The sequence below is a fragment of the Mobula hypostoma genome, chromosome 2, assembly GCF_963921235.1.
Source record: "Mobula hypostoma chromosome 2, sMobHyp1.1, whole genome shotgun sequence".
Classification (NCBI taxonomy): domain Eukaryota; kingdom Metazoa; phylum Chordata; class Chondrichthyes; order Myliobatiformes; family Myliobatidae; genus Mobula; species Mobula hypostoma.
Window position 1 is genome coordinate 3,930,595 of NC_086098.1, and position 18,596 is coordinate 3,949,190.

The 18,596-nt window shown below is 42.9% G+C and overlaps 1 protein-coding gene across 1 annotated transcript in view; it reads left to right on the forward strand.

The window, feature by feature from the left end:
* The window catches only part of mms22l (MMS22-like, DNA repair protein), a 297,601-nt gene that overhangs the window by 170,476 nt on the left and 108,529 nt on the right, over positions 1-18,596 (forward strand). Inside the window, exon 15 of the mRNA XM_063033047.1 lies at positions 14,336-14,526. Coding sequence (XP_062889117.1) covers positions 14,336-14,526 — 191 coding nt within the window. The remainder of the gene's footprint in view (positions 1-14,335; positions 14,527-18,596) is intronic.

The following is an 18,596-nucleotide window of genomic DNA, read 5'->3' on the forward strand; positions in this document are numbered from 1 at the left end:
GCCTGGGCAAGGTTGTATGGAAGACCAGCAGTTGCCCATGCTGCAAGTCTCCCCTTTCCACGACACTAATGTTGTCCAAGGGATGGGCATTAGAACCCATACAGCTTGGCACCAGTGTCATCGCAGAGCACTGTGTGATTAAGTGCCTTTCTCAAAGACACAACACACTGCCTCGGCTGGGGCTCGAACTCATGACTTTCAGGTCGCTAGTCGAATGCCTTAACCACTTGGCCACGTGCCACTTGATGTTTATACTGGTGCCCAAAAGTCTGGATGAAGGGTCTTGGCCTGAAACATCAATTGTTTACTCTTTTCCTTAGATGGTGCCCGATCTGCTGAGTTCCTCCAGCATTTGTTTGTGTTCCTTTATAACACTCTGTTGAGTGCAGACAATGACGGTTGTTCCAATGGCATTATCTTTCCGAAAGTAAGCTGTCATCTACAATTGATCAGAAATACGGCAGTTGTAATAGCAGGACTGCAAACAATCGATTTGTAATTATAAAGGCTTGTTTGTCAATTTGTCTGTTTGTGTTGGGTGGCAGCTTTCTCTCTGTCACAACATGGGAAGCTCAGCTGCCAAAATGTACCCACTTGGGGTGCCCAGGTTGCAGAGCAGGCTGCCTGCCTGGATTGAATTCAGTCCCAGCAGTGACGTGCAGTGGCAGCAGAAAGTTTCCGAGCTGGGACGTCACTTCTTTCCAAGCGCATCGAGTCTCAGTGGTTCTTCGCAGTTTGGAAGGTCGCCCTATTGAGAACCAAATCATATTATGTTGTATTCATATAGCTCAGCTGCATCTCGACAACAATTTAATAATGCAAACACAATAATACTGTTTGAGCTTTAATACAGACTCCCAATTGACTTGACCAAATGATAAATGAACGAAGAAATGGTGGCACATTTCAACAGGTTGTTTCTAATAAGCATGTTATTTAGTTTATCAGCCGACTGGTATAATACATTCTACCCTAGACTTACAGATAGATGTGTTAATGCCTCCTTTGCAAAGGAAACATTGATTCCCTGCAGAGATATCTGTATTAAACCTTTGGAAACTTGCAACTTCAATATTAGATTAAGTGGCAGAAACACTGCTGCTGAAGAGAGAGAAAATTGAGTATGTTATTGAATTCATGCCCCATCGTCTCAGAATGAGATATAGTATTTTATAGAAACGTGGTTTCCTTATAACAGACAACAGAGCTGTTTATATTCATTGCCTTTGATTGGTGAACAGCCTACACAGGAGTTTGAGCTGTATATTTATTATTGCATTTTAAAGAATTCCTATCATTAAAGTTTTTGTTATTTTTTACACTAGTCTTTTAGCTTTTGTGCTTCATGAGCATATTTTGATGTTCATGAAGATTGAATATACATAATCTCAATATACACTCAGTGGCCACTTTATTATGAACACATGTACACCTTGTTAATGCAAATATTTAATCAACCAATCGTGTGGCAGCAACTCAATGCATAAAAGCATGCAGACATGGTCAACAGGTTCAGTTGTTGTTCAGACCAAACATCATTCTGAAACCTCCAGTACTTAATAAAGTGGTCACTGAGTGTATGTTTGAAGTCTTCTGCTGCTGTAACCCATCTAATTCAAGGTTCGACATGTTGTGCATTCATTGCCGCCTTCTGTCAGCTTGACCTCCATCATTAACAAGATGTTTTCACACACAGAACTGCTGCTCACTGGATGCTTTTTGTTTTTTGCACCATCCTCTTTAAAATCAAGACAGCTGTGCATGAAAATCACAGGAGATCAGCAGTTCCTAAGATTCTCAAGCCACCCCATCTGGCACCAGCAATTATCCCATGGTCAAAGTCACTTAGATCACATTTCTTCCCCATTCCGATGTTTGGTCGGAACAACAACTGAACTGCTTGACCTTGTCTACAGTCTTTTATGCATTGAGTTGCTGCCACATGATTGGCTGATTAGGTATTTGCATTAACGAGCAGGAGTACAGGTGTATCTAATAAAGTGGACACTACCGCACAGAAACAGGCTCTTTGGCCCATCTAATCCATGACGAACTATTATGCTCCTAGTGCACCTGGACCATAGCCCATGGATGAGAGGGATATGGGTTTGAGTTTCCCAGAAACTGATGATCTCTTGAGATTTTCACACGCAACAGTCTCTAGAGTTCACAGAGAATGGTGCGAAAAACAAAAAAAATCCAGGCAAAAATGTCTTGTTAATGAGAGAGGTCAGAGGAGAATGGCCAAACTGTTTCAAGTTGACCGGAAGGTGACAGTAACTCAAGAAACCACACATTACATCAGTGGTGTGCAGAAGAGCATCTCTGAACACACAACATAAGATCCTTGAGGTGGGCGGGCTACAGCAGCAGACCATGAAAATACAAGTCAGTTAACCGACATGTCAGTCCATGGCCTCCTCTACTGTAAAGATGAAGCCACACTCAGCTTGGAGGAACAACACCTTATATTCTGTCTGGGTAGCCTCCAACCTGGTGGCATGAACATTGACTTCTCTAACTCATGTTAATGGTCCCCCCTTCCACATTCCACAATTCCCATTTCCCTCTCTCACCTTATCTCCTTATATGCCCAAACCCCCACCACCCACCCCCCTGGTGCTCTTCCTTCCCTTTCTTCCATGGTCTTCTACCCTCTCCTATCAGATTCCCCCTTCTCCAGCTCTTTAACTCTTTCACCAATCAACTTCCCGGCTCATTACTTCACTCCCTCCTCCTCTCCTGGTTTCACCTGTCACCTACCACTTTGTACTTCTTCCTCCCCTCCCCGCATCGTCTTACTCTGATTTCTTGTCTTTTTTTCCAGTCCTGATGAAGGGTCTCGGCCTGAAACGTCAACTCTTTATTCTTTGCCATAGATGCTGCCTGAACTGCAGAGTTCCTCCAGCATTTTGTTTGTGTTACAACATATAGCCAGTGACCACTGAGTGCATCTTGAATATAATTTGTTTTAATTGTTGCTTCATGAACAAATAATGGCAAACATTTCAAGAGAATAGAGTGTTTTCATTGATACTCGATTAATCTCTGTATAATACAATACTGTCTGGTATCTGAACAGCAGATTCCTGGTCAAATTATCAACACGTCTTCCTTTGTGTGTCAGCGAGGATTCTGTTGGTTATAATAAGCACTGTTTATCTAACAAAGGATGTGCAGATGTTGGAGAGGGTTCAGAGGAGGATCACAAAAATGATTGCCAGAATGAAAGAGTTATCAAATGAGGAGCGTTTTATGTCTCTGGGCCTGTCCTCACTGGAATTCAGAAGAATGAGGAGTGACCTCATTGAAAACTATTGAATGGTGATAGGCCTTGATAGTGTGGATGTGGAGCGGATGTTTCCTATGGTGGGAGAGAGGATGTTTTCTTTGGTGGGAGAGAGAGCACAGGTCAGAATCTCCTTAGAACAGAGATGAGGAGGAATTTCTTTAGCCAGAGTGTGATGAATCTGAGGGATTCGTTGTCACAGGTGGCTGTGGAAGCTGAGTAATTGGGTATATTTAAGGCAGAGGTTGATAGATCCTTGATTAGTCAGGGCATGTAGGGTTATGGGGAGAAGGAGGAAGTTCAGGGCTGAGAGGCAAACAGATCAGCCATGATCAAATGGTGGAGCAGACTTGATGCACCAAATGGCATAATTCTGCTCTTATGGTCTTATAGTATAGGTCATTTGTCCCAAGGTGTTGTGCTGACCTTTTAACCTGCTGCATTTTACTACCGCCCAAGTGCCAATCTAAGAGTTTATTAAAAGTCCCTAGAGAACAAATCTTCCACTCCAATAATCTTCCACTCATTTTGCCTTGATCCCATCAAGGAGTAGTCTATATGAAAGTTCAACTGCTTAAGACCTGTTGCTGCCTAGCAAAGCGACACAAGGCCCAACACACAGATGCAATTGCGAAGAAGGCACATGGATGGCTGTACTTCATTAGGAGTTTCAGAAGATCTGGTGTGTCACCGAAGTCTTTAACAAGTTTGTATACATGTATTGTGCAGAGAATTCTGACTGGTTGCTTCACCGTCTGGTATGGATGCGCCACTGCACAGGGCTGGGAAAAGCTGCAGAGGGTTGTAAACTTAGCCAGCTCCATCATAAGCACCAGCCTCCCCAGCATTGGGGACACCTTCAAAAGGCTGTGCTGCAAAAAGGCGGCATCCATCATTACGTACCCTGATCACCCAGGACATGCCCCCTTCTCATTGCTACCATCAAGGAAGAGGTAATGGAGCCTGAAGACATACACTTAACGTTTCAGGAACAGCTTCTTCCCTTCCGCCATCAGATTTCTGAATGGACAGTGAGCCCATGTACACTGTCTTACTATTATGCTGTCTTTACGGGGATAAGGCAGGAGAGCAGAGTAGAGAAGGAAAATGGATCAGCCATGATCAAATGGCAGAGCTGGCGTGGTGGGCCAAATGGCCTAATTCTGTTCCTGTGTCTTAAGGTCTTATCATCAAAATGTGATATCTTAAAAAGGCATCTTCCATCATTAAGGACCCCCGTCACCCAGGATGTGCCCTCCTCATTGTGACCATCAGGGAGGAGGTACAGGAACCTGAAGATGCATGCTCAACGTTTAGGAATATCTTCTACCCCTCCACCTTCATATTTCCAAACAGTCCAGTATTTTAATGTATTACGCTGTACTGCTGCCACAAAACATCAGATTTCATGACAAATGCCAATAGTAATAAACCTGATGCTGATTCTGACATGACGCAGAAGGAAATATGGATTATCCAAGTCAGATTGTTGTGTTCAGCAATTCCTGTTGTTCTCAGATTGTACAACAGTTCCTGTTGTGTTCAGATTGTTCAGCGGTTCCCATTGCATTTGATTGTCAGGCAATTCCTGTTGTGTCTGGAGTGTTCAGAGGTTCCTGTTGTGTTTGGATTGTAGAGCAGTTCCTGTTGCGTTTGATTGTCAAGCAATTCCCATTGTGTTTGGATTGTTCAGCATTCCTGTTGCATTTGATTGTCAAGCGATTCCCGTAGTGTTCAGATTGTTCAGTGGTTCCCATTGTGTTTTGGATTGTTGAGCGGTTCCTGTTGTACTAGGATTGTTGAGTGGTTCCTGTTGTGTTCAGATTGTTCAGTGTTTCCCATTGTGTTCGAATTGTTCAGCGATTTCTGTTGTGTTTGGATTGTTGAGCAGTTCCTATTGTACTAGGATTGTTCAGTGGTTCCTGATGTGATCAGATTGTTCACTGGTTTCCATTGTGTTCGAATTGTTCAGCAATTCCTGTTGTGTTTGGATTGTTCAGCGGTTTTAATTGTGTTCAGATTATTCAATGGTTCCTTTTGTGTTCAGTGGTTCCTGTTGTGTTTGGAATGTTATAATTTTAAGGTGATTGGTGGAAATTATACGGGGTATGTCAGAGTTAGGTGGTGGCTGTGTGGAATTCCTTTTCAGTGATGGTAGTAAAGGCAGATATGTTGCAGACATTTGGATGAGCACATGGATGATAGAAGAGTGGAGGGTTATGCAGGAGGGAGGGTTAGTTTGATCATAGAGTAGGTTAAAGGTCGGCACAATATTCCGGGCTGCCGAGACTACACTGTGCTATAATGTTTTATGTTCTGTTGTCTAGGCATAAAGCCAATCATGAGAATGTCTCATCTTCTCCGTGTTATTTTTTTATTTTGTATTTGCACATTTTGTCATTTACATATTAGTTGTTTGTCAGTCTTTGTTTCTGTGTAGTTTTTCACTGATTCTATGGTATTTTCTTGTTTCCTGTGATACCCGCAAGAGAATGAATCTCAGGGTTGTATATAGTGACATAAATGTACTTTGATAATAAATTTGCTTTGAACTTTGAATCCTTCATTTTTTCTGCCACTTTCTTTTTGACCTATCTTCATTTCTGACTTTTTCTATCATTATGCGGTATTTTTAAATTTTAAAATTGCTCCAGTTAAAATTGCAAGGTTTTTAATTCTCTTCTGGCACAACAGCTTAAAGCATTAGAGACAGCATCAAAGCAGTCAGCAATGGCAGCAATATCCCTGTACTGTTGCTTTGCAAAAGACTAAGAACCAGATTATTAAGTAAACCCCCTGCTAGTAAAACAACTGTGCACTGTAATTGGGAGAGTTTTCTCTGAAGTGTGTACCTCCTGTCACACAGTATCACATACCGGTGTATATCAGGAAGGCAATGCATGAGAGCGCAATGCAATCAAAGAAAACTGCATACTGTACCTGCAGCTGGGTGATGTAAATATACGTTTGCTTCTATGTAATGGACCAGGTGTAATATCGATGAGTCCTGCATTTAACAGAAAAAAAAATTCAAAATAAATGTATCTCAAGGAATCTTAATCAGTTCATGACTAATTTAATCTAGAGAATAGAACAGTTGGCTCCATTCTGCAGCTTCCCCTCCCCCACCTAATTTGTTTTTAGGTTTTAGTTCTATGTGTTTTAATTTCTTTAAGATTTGAATTTTATGATTTTATTAAATATACAGCTGGAAATGTTCAAGATAGGAGTAGCCAGTTTGTTCACCTCCCAGCTTCTCACATCATTGCTCCCCCACTCACTCACCCACCCTTCCCCCTCACCTGGTCTCACCTATCACCTGGCAGCTTGTACTCCTTCCCCTCCCCTACCCACCTTTTTATTCTGGCATCCTCCCCCTTTCCTCTCCATTCCTGATAAAGGGTCGCAGCCTGAATCGTTGACTGTTTATTCCTTTCCGTAGATGCTGCCTGAGTTTCTCCAGCATTTGTGTGTGTTGCTGTAGATTTAAAGCATCTGCAGAATCTCTCGTGTTTCTGAATCCGTCTCTAGTTTTAATAATTCAAGGTGATTCTGATGCAATAAACGTCTATTGCAAACCAGTTTCACATTCAGAGAAATAGACTTCATTTGTAAATTGTTGCAGCAATTTCCTAATTGCTCAGCTTCCTACCATAAGACCACAATCTGTGTGGATTGGAAATAACATCTCCACCTTGCACTGGTGCACCTCAGGAGTGTGTGCTTAGCCCACTGCTCTAATCTCTATACCCATGACTGAGCGGCTAGGCATAGTTCAAATGCCACCTATAAATTTGGTGATGTCAGTAGAATCTCAGATGGTGATGAAAGGGCGTGCAGGAGGGAGATATACTACCTAGTGGAGTGGTGTCATAGCAACAACCTGACACTCAACATTAGAAAGATCAAAGAGCTGATTGTGGACTTCAGAAAGGGTAAAATGAAGGAACACACACCAATCTTCATAGAGGGATCAACGTGGAGAGAGTGAGCAGTTTCAAGTTTCTGGGTGTCAGTATCTCAGAGGACTTAACCTGGTTGCAACATATCGATGCAGCTACAAAGAAGGCAAGCCAGCAGCTATATTTCTTTAGGAGGTTGAAGAGTTTTGGTTTATCACCTAAATACTCGAAAACTTCTTCAGATGTACCACAGAGAGCATTTTGACTGGCTGCATCGCTGTCTGGTATGGGGTGGGGCTACTGCACAAGACCGAAATAAGTTGCAGAAAGTTGTAAAATTAGTCAGGTCCAAAATCATTAGAATCTGGCATGGTGCCAGAGCAAATGTCACTCCACCCTTTAAGAAAGGAGGAACGCAGCAGAAAGGAAATTATAGACTAAGTTAGTCTGACCTCAGTGGTTGGGTAGATGTTGGAGTCTGTTGTTAAGGATGAGGTTATGGAGTAATTGGTGATACAGGACAAGACAGGACAGAGCCAACATAGCTTCCTTAAGGAAAAATCTTGCCTGAAAAACCTGCTGGAATTCTTTGAGGAGATTACACGTAGGATAGATAAAGGGAGTGCAGTGGATGTTTTATATTTGGACTTTGAGAAGGCCTTTGACAAGGTGCCACACATGAGGCTGCTTAGCAAGATGAGAGCCCTTGGCATTACAGGAAAGTTACTGGCATGGTTAGTACATTGGCTGATTGGTAGGAGACAGTGAGTGGGATTGAAAGGATCTTTTCTGGTTGGCTACCAGTGACTAGTGGTGTTCCGTAGGGGTCGGTGTTGGGACCACTTCTTTTTATGCTGTATATTGATGATTTAGATGATGGAATAGATGGCTTTGTTCCCAAGTTTGCAGATGATACGAAAATTGGTGGTGGGGCAGGTAGTGTTGAGAAAACAGGTAGGCTGCAGAAGGACTTGGACAGATTAGGAGAATGGGAGTGGCAAATAAAATACAATATTGGAAAATACATGGTGATGCACTTTGGTAGTAGAAATAGATGTGCAGACTATTTTCTAAATGGGGAGAAAATCTAAAAATCTGAGATGCAAAGGGACTTAGGAGTCCTTGTGCAGAACACCCTGAAGGTTAACTTGCAGGTGGAGTCTGTGGTGAGGAAGGCAAATGGCATGTTAGCATTCATTTCAGGAGGTCTAGAATACAAGAGCAAGGATGTGATGCTGAGGCTTTATAAGGCACTGGTGAGGCCTCAACTTGAGTATTGTGAAGAGTTTTGTGCTCCTCATCTAAGAAAAGATGTGCTGGCATTGGAGAGGGTTCAGAGGAAGCTCACAAGACGATTCCGAGAATGAAAAGGTTATCAAATGAGGAACATTTGATAGCTCTGGGTCTGTACTCACTGGAGTTTAGAAGGATGAGGGGGGATCTCATTGAAACCTTTCGAATGTTGAAAGGCCTAGACAGGGTAGATGTGGAAAGGATGTTTCCCATGGTGGGGGAGTCTAGGACACGAGGGCACAGCCTCAAGATAGAGGGACATCCATTTAAAACAGAGATGTGCAGAAATTTCTTTAGCCAGAGGTTGGTGAATTTATGGAATTTATTACCACAGGCAGCTGTGGAGGCCAGGTCATTGGGTGTATTTAAGGCAGAGTTTGAATGGTTCTTGACTGGCCACTGCATTAGAGGTTACAGAGAGAAGTACAAGGAGTGGGGTTGAGGGGGGGAAAGAAGATCAGACATGATTAAATGGTGGAGCAGACTTGATGGAGCAAATGGCCTAATCTTCCTCCTATGTCTTATGGTCTATGGTCTTGTGGTCACTCAGTGATTCAGGACCAGCTTCTTCCCCTCTGCCATTCAATTTTTAAAAGGACATTGAACCCATGAACACTACCTCCCTACTTTTTTTTAAATTTCTATCTTTGCACTACTTATTCTAACTATTTAATATATATATATTTACTGTAATTCAGTTTTTAAAAATGTATCCTGTATTGCATTGTGCTGCTGCCGCAAAGTTAATAAATTGTGCAACATGTGCCGGTGATATGAAATCCGATTCTGATTCTGAGCAACTGAAGGGCGGCATGGTAGTGTAGTGGTTAGCGCGATGCTTTACAGCACAGGCAACCAGGGTTCAATCCCTGCTGCTGCAAACTGAAAGGAGTTTGTACCTTCTCCCTGTGATTCCCTGGGTTAGCATCCCTGCTTGTACATTCATTCCCACAGTCCAAAGACACACCGGTGAGTAGGGTAATTGGTCATTATGAATTTATCGGTGATTGAGCTTGGATTAAAATGGGGGATTGGTGAATGGCATCCGCTCTGTATCTCAGCAAGTAAATAGCTCCTGAACTGCATTGAAACCCTATAATTTATCTTGTTATGCAGGATGCAAAACTGTTCAGAATAAAACTGCATTCCTTTCTCAGTGTTAAGAGTAGATCATATTTGATGCATTATTTACAGTCATACAGACTGCAGCGTCGAAGCAGTTTGTGCTGAACTATTATTCTGCCTGCTCCCATTGACCTGCACCTGGACCATCACCCCCCATGCTCATCTCAACTTGTTTAAATTTCTCTTAAAGGTTGGAATTGAACCCGCATTCCCCAGTTTTTGTGGCTCTTGTTCCACACTCTCGCCACTCTCTGAGTGAAGAAGTTCCCCTTAAATATTTCACCTTTCACCTTTAACCCATAACCTCTCCTATTCTCAACCAACATCAGTGGAAAAAGCCTGTGTGCATTTACCCTATCTATACCCCTCTATCAAATCTCCCCTCAATGATCTGTGCTCCAGGGAGTAAAGTCCTAACCAGATACTTAGTTATACAATATTTAACTTTCATTATTGTAGGTGAATTTTGTCTGAAACAGTCAAGCCATGGAGCGCTAGTGGTGTTACATTCTAAAGAATCTATCTTGAAAACAAGCGGTAATTTATTAACGCAAACACGAGGAATTCTGCAGATGCTGGAAATTCAAGCAACACACATCAAAGTTGCTGGTGAACGCAGCCGGCCAGGCAGTATCTCTAGGAAGAGGTACAGTCGACGTTTCGGGCCGAGACCTACTCCACTCTCTGAGCTAATCTTTATATTATAATGTTGGAAAATATAATACAGCTTTTAGATTCATGATTATTTGTAGAATATGGAGTGAAATTTACCTGAACTGCTTGTTTGGAGTGAGCAACTATTAAAAACAGTCCTGAGGATGATGAGCGACACAAGCCTACAGATATTGGGTCCTGAGTACAAAAAATAAGGGGAAAATACCCATTTCACTTTACAGACACTGCCTGACACACTGAATCTCTTTGGCAGCTCCATTCTTGATCTGAGAACTGGTTCAGAATTGACTGGTAGAGTTGGGTATGAAGGTAAAATTCTGGCTTTATTACCCTTCAACCATCAGGATCCTGAACCAGTGAGGATGACTTCACACGCCTGAACTCTGAACTGATTCCACAGACTACAGATTCCCATTCAAGGACTCTACAAATCATGTTATATATAGTGCTGTGAAAAAGGTTTTCACAGTACTCATATATATAGCTAGGGTGCCTAAGATTTGCACAAAACAGTAGTAATTTTATTTATTGCCCTGCACTGCTGCTACAAAAAAAAACAAATTTCATGACATATGTGAGTGATGATAAACCTGATCCTGATATGGGTCTCTATTGTGGAGTGAGAGTGGGAAGTGGACAGGGAGAGGGGGATTATGGTTGGGAAAAGGGGAAGGGAGAGGGGAGGGAGTGGGAAGCACTGGAGAGACATTCTGTAAAGATCAATAAACCAAATGTTTGGAATCAAATGACCTTGCTTGGAGTCTCAGGGCTGGGTATTACTGCACCTGCGCCACACCCAGCCCCTGGCACTCCTCTGCCACCTGTCCCGCACCCCTCCTGCAGCACTCCACCCTCACCATTCCCAATAGCCTTTGCTTCCACCAGATTTAAAACTCTCTCTGCTGCACATTGACAAATACTAAAGTCTTAGGCACCCTAGCGATATATATGAGGCTATATATCTGTGCCTGAGACTTTTGCGGAGTACTTTAGATTTGTATTCTTTATTTGCACAATTTATCTTTTGCACATTGGTCCTTTGTCAGACTTTATGTAGGTATAGTTTTTCATAGAACCTGTTGTATTTCTTTATATTCTTGACAAATCTCAGGGTAGTATATAGTGGCACATATAACATGTACTTTGAGAACAAATTGTCTTTGACTTTGACTTACTTGTCACACATATATTGAAACATCAAAACAAACAGCATTTGTGTCCATGAATGACACAGTCCGAAGATTGTGCTGGTGCTGGGGGCTGGGGTAACTCAAAAGTGACGCTATGCTTCCAAACAGAATAGCATGCCCACCAATTTGTGACCCTAATCCGTATATCTTTGGAATGTGGGAAAATACCAGTGCACCTGGAGGAAACTCTATACAGTCACAGGGAGAAGATATAAACTCCATACAGTCACAGGGAGAAGATAGAAACTCCTTGTAGACAACAGCGGGAATTGAATCTTACTCCCTGTGCTATAAAGCGTTACATGAACCACTATGCTGTGATGAAAAGGTTGCCATAAAGCTTTGTGGGTAGTTTCACTGCTTTCAGAGATTTAATGTGGTTACAGTTTATAAGACCATAAAATAGGGGAGCAGAATTAGACAATTGGGTCCATTGACTCTGCTCCACCATTTCATCATGCCTGATCCAGTTTTCCTGTCAGCCCCAATCTCCTGCCTTCTCATCTTCATGCTCTGATTAATCAAGAATATGTCATATTGTTTAATGTTAATGTTTATCATTTTAAAAATCTAAATATAGTTAAGTTCAGTGGAATTTGATATTAGACCTTCGTTGAACTTTATCCATTTGATGCCACTGAAAGGACTTAATTCTGGTCATTTAAGCAATTTATTATTTCAAACATGATTTAAAAAAAATAACTCTTTACTCTTTAGTACACAGCTCTTTTCAGTCCAGTTGGAATAATTTTCTATTCTCGAATTTGATGATTGCTCCTAAATCTTCGGAGTGTGGCCCTCAGGTTAAACTGTACTGTCTCTTGTCATTACCTCTCCTTCTCAGTATGAGGAGTTGCTGAGTGAATCAAGCCTTGGCTTCAATATGTAACGAGGTGGGCAGGTTGGGATGAGAGGCATGGGGGGTGGTGGAAGCGTTGTGAAGAATAGAGTACAGTGAAGTGGAATGTTAAAATGATCAGAAACCCAGCAAGGGAGGGAATGAACATGTACAAAGTACTACAGAGAGAGTGAAATGTCTGTTCTGGGCAGGCAATTTTCCACCTTCTCCAGTGCAAAGGCAATAATTATAGATGTTCAAAATGAAAAGAACCCACTTTGCCCAATTCCAAAAAGGAATTTCTCATAATGTAGCATGAGATTAATTTCTACTTCTTTACCGTAACAAGTTCTCACCATTGCGTGGGGAATAAATGATCTGTCATATAATCAATCACTAGAAAATTTAATAACTCTGAATGCTCAGATGAAAGAATAACGATTAGCTTTATTTGCCACATTCACATTGAAACATACGGTGAAATGTCTTGTTTGCATCAACAACCAACACAGTCCAAGGTTATGCTGTGGACAGCCCAGAATAGAAATTGCTTGAAAACACACACGCAGTGATTCAGGATTAGCTTCTTCCCATCTGCCACCAGATTTCTGAAAGGTCCATGAACACCACTTCGTGTGCAACCCTCTCACCGGGGTTCATATACAGACTTAGCTCATTGGCTAACCCTGCTGACCGCCACGTGACTCGGCCACCTTCATAACAGATCGGATACAGTATAAAATTATAAAGAGACTATATTTATCAATTTCAGCTTTATCAAATAGTTAAGAGAAAAAAAGAAAAATAAACCAAAGGGCCCTTTACAGTTAAATCAGTGTAAATATTCACCTAAATGTTGTAGTGGATGGCTGTATCGCTTTACTCACAGCAGTGAAATCTCATCACCAATCACAGGCAGAACTTCCCTTCTGGAGCTTCTTTGTCTGACAAAGCACTCCATGCATTAGGGTCTCCCCTTCAGATAGGATACTCCAGACGTCTTCCCTAATCCTCTCCTCTCTGCATCTCCCGCCAAAATACTCTGAACTTGACTGCTAGCCGTCAGAAATATCTCTCTAGAACTTTCTCCCCATCCCACCATCCTGATTGGCTGACACAGTATTCTTAAGTTAGCAACATGACTCCTTTATCCGAAACCAGCAGGGGTCATTGCTTTTTCAGAGAACTGCTAAAATAAAATACTTCACAGCATAGCAGTGCATTCTATGTGATTTATAGTAATGTTATGGCTTTGCACTGTACTGCAGCTGTCAAGTAACACATTTCATAAGACTATAAGATATAGGAGCAGAATTAGGCCATTTGGCTCATTGAATCTGCTCTGCCATTTCACCATGGCTGATCCATTTCCCTCTCAGCCTCAGTCTTCTGCCTTCTCCCCGTATCCCTTCATGCCCTGACTAATCAAGAATCTATCAACCTCTGCCTTAAATATACCCAATGACTTGGTCTCTACAGCTGCCTGTAGCAACGAATTCCACAGATTCACCACTTTCTGGATAAAGAAAATCCTCCTCATCTCTGTTCTAAATGGACATCTGAGGCTGTGTCCTCTGGTCTTAGTCTCCCAAACCATAGGAAACATCATATTCACTCTATTGAGACCTTTTAACACTCGATAGGTTTAACTGCGATCCCCCTCATTCTGTGAATTCCAGTGAGTACAGGCCCAGAGCCATCTAATGCTCCTCATATGATGCCTGTCAATCCCAGTATCATTTTCGTGAACTTCCTTTGAGCCCTCTCCAGTGTCAGCATATCCTTCCTTAGATAAGGGGTCCAGAACTGCTCACAATTCTCAAGTGGTGCCTCACCAGTGCTTTATAAAGCCTCATCATTACATCCCTCCTTTTATATTCTAGTCCACTGGAAATGCTATTATTGCATTGCCTTCATTTTCTTGCATTTTTATTTTATATAAGGCAATGATAATAATCCTGATTCTGGTTCTGAACACTCCTTACACAATTCACAATATCCTTATTTGGTCTGCTTTTCTCAGGAGTGTGAACAAGCGCTTGGTCCAGCTCATTCAGCAGGTTCCCCTGCCTTCTCACAGCCTTCCAGCACCGTTAGTTGCCAAAGAGCGCCACCTAGTGATCGCCGGTGCTCTCTGGAAGAATTTCTTCCCCTTCGTGAAGAGCCAAAGACTGTCACAGACACCTTCTTCGCAGACAGCTGACGTGGCTGCAGGTCAGTACCTCCCTGTTACAGGTCTTTGAAAATTGCCTCATAAGGCCGAGAGTGGGATTAATGACAGGATTCTTAGCACTGTGGAGGAACAGAGGGATCTTGGAGGTCTACGACCAGAGATCCCTCAAAAGTTCTTGCTGAGGCTGATCAGGTTGTTATGGTGTATGGTGTGTTGGCCTTAGTTCATCAGGGGATTGAGTTCAACAGCCTTAGTGGTACAGCTTGATAAAAAAAAGATGGAATATTGAGTTCAGTTCTGGTCCCTTCGTTATAGGAAGCATGTGGAAGCTTCAGGGAGGGTGCAAGGGACATATACTGGGATGATGCCTGGACTGAACGAGCTTGGGCTTTTCTCTTTGGAGCAAAGGAGGAGGAGAGGTGACGATAGAGGTGTAAAAGATGATAAGCATTGATCCAATTGACAGCCAAAGACTTTTTCCCAGGTAGCAATGGCCCTTACAAGGAAGCTTAATTCTAAGGGGATTGAAAGAAAGTGTGGAGGGATGTTAGAGGTATTTTTTTTTACACGGAGAATGGTAGATGTGAAAAACACGCTGTCATTGGTGCTGGCAGAGGCAGACATATTAAGGATAGCACATTGATGATAGAAAAATGGAGGACTATGCATGAAGGAAGGGTTTGATTGATCACGGAGTAGGTTAAAAGATCTACACAACATTGTGGGTCGATGGCCCTGCACTGTGCTGTACACAGTACGTAGCAAAGAGAAACGAATTCTGCTCCTACTTGTTCAGGAGAATATTTCCAAATGTGATAGCTGAAAACACAATGAGATCTGCAGATGCTGGAAATCTTGAGGAGCACATGCAAAATGTTGGAAGAACTCAAAAGTTCAATCAGCATCTATGGAGATGAATAAATAGTCAACATTTCGGGCCAAGACCTTTTATCAGAACAGAATAAGAAGAGGAGACCAAACACTCAGAGGAAGCCCACATGGTCACGGAGAGAGCTTACGAATTCCTTAAAGACAAAGTTCAAAGTAAATTTGTTTTCAAAGAACATCTATGCCACCATATACGACCCTGAGAATCATTCTCTTGCAGGCATACCCAATAAATCCATAGAATAATAACACAACAGAATCAGTGAAAGCCCGCACCAATCAGTGTGCAAAAGACAACAAACCGTGCACACACAGAAAGAAGTAAATAATAATAAGCAATAGATATCGAGAACTTGGGATGAAGAGTCCTTGAAAGTGAATCCATAGGTTATGGGAAGGTTTCAATGATGGGGCAAGTGAGGTTGAGGGAAGTTATCCTCTTTGGTTCAAAAGCCTGAAGGTTGAGGGGTGATAGCTGTTCCTGAACCTGGTGGTGTGAGTCCTGAGGCTCCTGTACTTTCTTCTTGATGGCAGCAGTGAGAAGAGAGCATGTCTTGGGTGGTGGGTGTCCTTGATGATGGATGCTAACTCCCTGTGACAACACTCCGTGTAGATGTGCTCAATGGTGAAGAAAGCTTCACCATTGTCAAGGGCAGGTCATGCCTTACGAGCCTGATTGAATTTTTTGAGGATGTGACTAAACACATTGATGAAGGAAGAGCAGTAGATGTAGTGTATATGGATTTCAGCAAGGCATTTGATAAGGTACCCCATGCAAGGCTTATTGAGATGGGATATTGGGAGGCATGGGATCCAAGGGGGCATTGCTTTGTGGATCCAGAACTAGCATGCGCTCAGAAGGCAAAGAGTGGTTGTAGACAAGTCATATTCTGCAAGGAGGTTGGTGACCAGTGGTGTGCCTCAGGGATCTGTTCTGGGAACTTACTCTTCGTGATTTTTATAAATAACCTGGATGAGGAAGTGGAGGGATGGGTTAGAACATAGAATAGTGCAGCACAGTACAGGCCCTTAGGCCCACAATGTTGTACCGACCCTCAAACCCTGCCTCCCATACAACCCCCCACTTTAAATTCCTCCATATACCTGTCCAGTAGTCTCTTAAATTTCACTAGTGTATCTGCCTCCACCACTGACTCAGACATTGTATTCCACGCACCAACCACTCTCTGAGTGAAAAACCTTCCTCTAATATCCCCCTTGAACTTCCCACCCCTTACCTTAAAGCCATGTCCTCTTGTATTGAGCAGTGGTGCCCTGGGGAAGAGGTGCTGGCTGTCCACTCTATCTATTCCTTGTAATATCTTGTATGTCTCTATCATATCTCCTCTCATCCTCCTTCTCTCCAAAGAGTAAAGCCCTAACTCCCTTAATCTCTGAACATAATGCCTACTCTCTAAACCAGACAGCCTCCTGGTAAATCTCCTCTGTACCCTTTCCAATGCTTCCACATCCTTCCTATACTGAGGCGACCAGAAGTGGACACAGTACTCCAAGTGTGGCCTAACCAGAGTTTTATAGAGCTGCATCATTACATCGCGACGCTTAAACTCTATCCCTTGACTTATGAAAGCTAACACCCCATAAGTTTTCTTAACTACCCTATCTACCAGTGAGGCAACTTTCAGGGATCTGTGGACATGTACCCCCAGATCCCTCTGCTCCTCCACACTACCAAGTATTCTGCCATTTACTTTGTACTCTGCCTTGGAGTTTGTCCTTCCAAAGTGTACCACCTCACACTTCTCCGGGTTGAACGCCATCTGCCACTTCTCAGCCCACTTCCGCATCCTATCAATGTCTCTCTGCAATCTTTGACAATCCTCACTATCTACAACACCATCGACCTTTGTGTCGTCTGCAAACATGCCAACCCACCCTTCTACCCCCACATCCAGGTCGTTGATAAAAATCACGAAAAGTAGAGGTCCCAGAACAGGTCCTTGTGGGACACCACTAGTCACAACCCTCCAATCCGAATGTACTCCCTCCACCACGACCCTCTGCCTTCTGCAGGCAAGCCAATTCTGAATCCACTTGGCCAAACTTCCCTGGATCCCATGCCTTCTGACCTTCTGAATAAGCCTACCATGTGGAGCCTTGTCAAGTGTCTTACTAAAATCCATGTAGATCACATCCACTGCACTACCCTCATCTCTATGCCTGGTCACCTCCTCAAAGAACTCTATCATGATCTGCCCTTCACAAAGCCATGCTGACTGTCCCTGATCAGACCATGATTCTCTAAATGCCCATAGATCCTATCTCTAAGAATCTTTTCCAACAACTTTCCCACCACAGATGTAAGGCTCACTGGTCTATAATTACCCGGACTATCCCTACTACCTTTTTTGAACAAGGGGTCAACATTCGCCTCCCTCCAATCCTCCGGTACCATTCCCGTGGACAACGAGGACATAAAGATCCTAGCCAGAGGCTCAGCAATCTCTTCCCTTGCCTCATGGAGCAGCCTGGGGAATATTCTGTCAGGCCCCGGGGACTTATCCGTCCTAATATATTTTAACAACTCCAACACCTCCTCTCCCTTAATATCAACATGCTCCAGAACATCAACTTCACTCATATTGTCCTCACCATCATCAAGTTCCCTCTCATTGGTGAATACCGAAGAGAAGTATTCATTGAGGACCTCGCTCACTTCCACAGCCTCCAGGCACATCTTCCCACCTTTATCTCTAATCGGTCCTGCCTTCACTCCTGTCATCCTTTTGTTCTTCACATAATTGAAGAATGCCTTGGGGTTTTCCTTTACTCTGCTCGCCAAGGCCTTCTCATGCCCCCTTCTTGCCCTTCTCAGCCCCTTCTTAAGCTCCTTTCTTGCTTCCCTATATTCCTCAATAGAACCATCTGATCCTTGCTTCCTAAACCTCATGTATGCTACCTTCTTCCACCTGACTAGATTTTCCACCTCATGTCACCCAATGTTCCTTCACCCTACCATTCTTTATCTTCCTCACCGGGACAAATTTATCCCTAACATCCTGCAAAATATCGCTAAACATCGACCACATGTCCATAGTACATTTCCTTGCAAAAACATCATTCCAATTCGCACCCGCAAGTTCTAGCCTTATAGCCTCATAATTTGCCCTTCCCCAATTAAAAATTTTCCTGTCCTCTCTGATTCTATCCTTTTCCATGATAATACTGAAGGGCAGGGGACCTGACCCAGTTCGTTACCTAG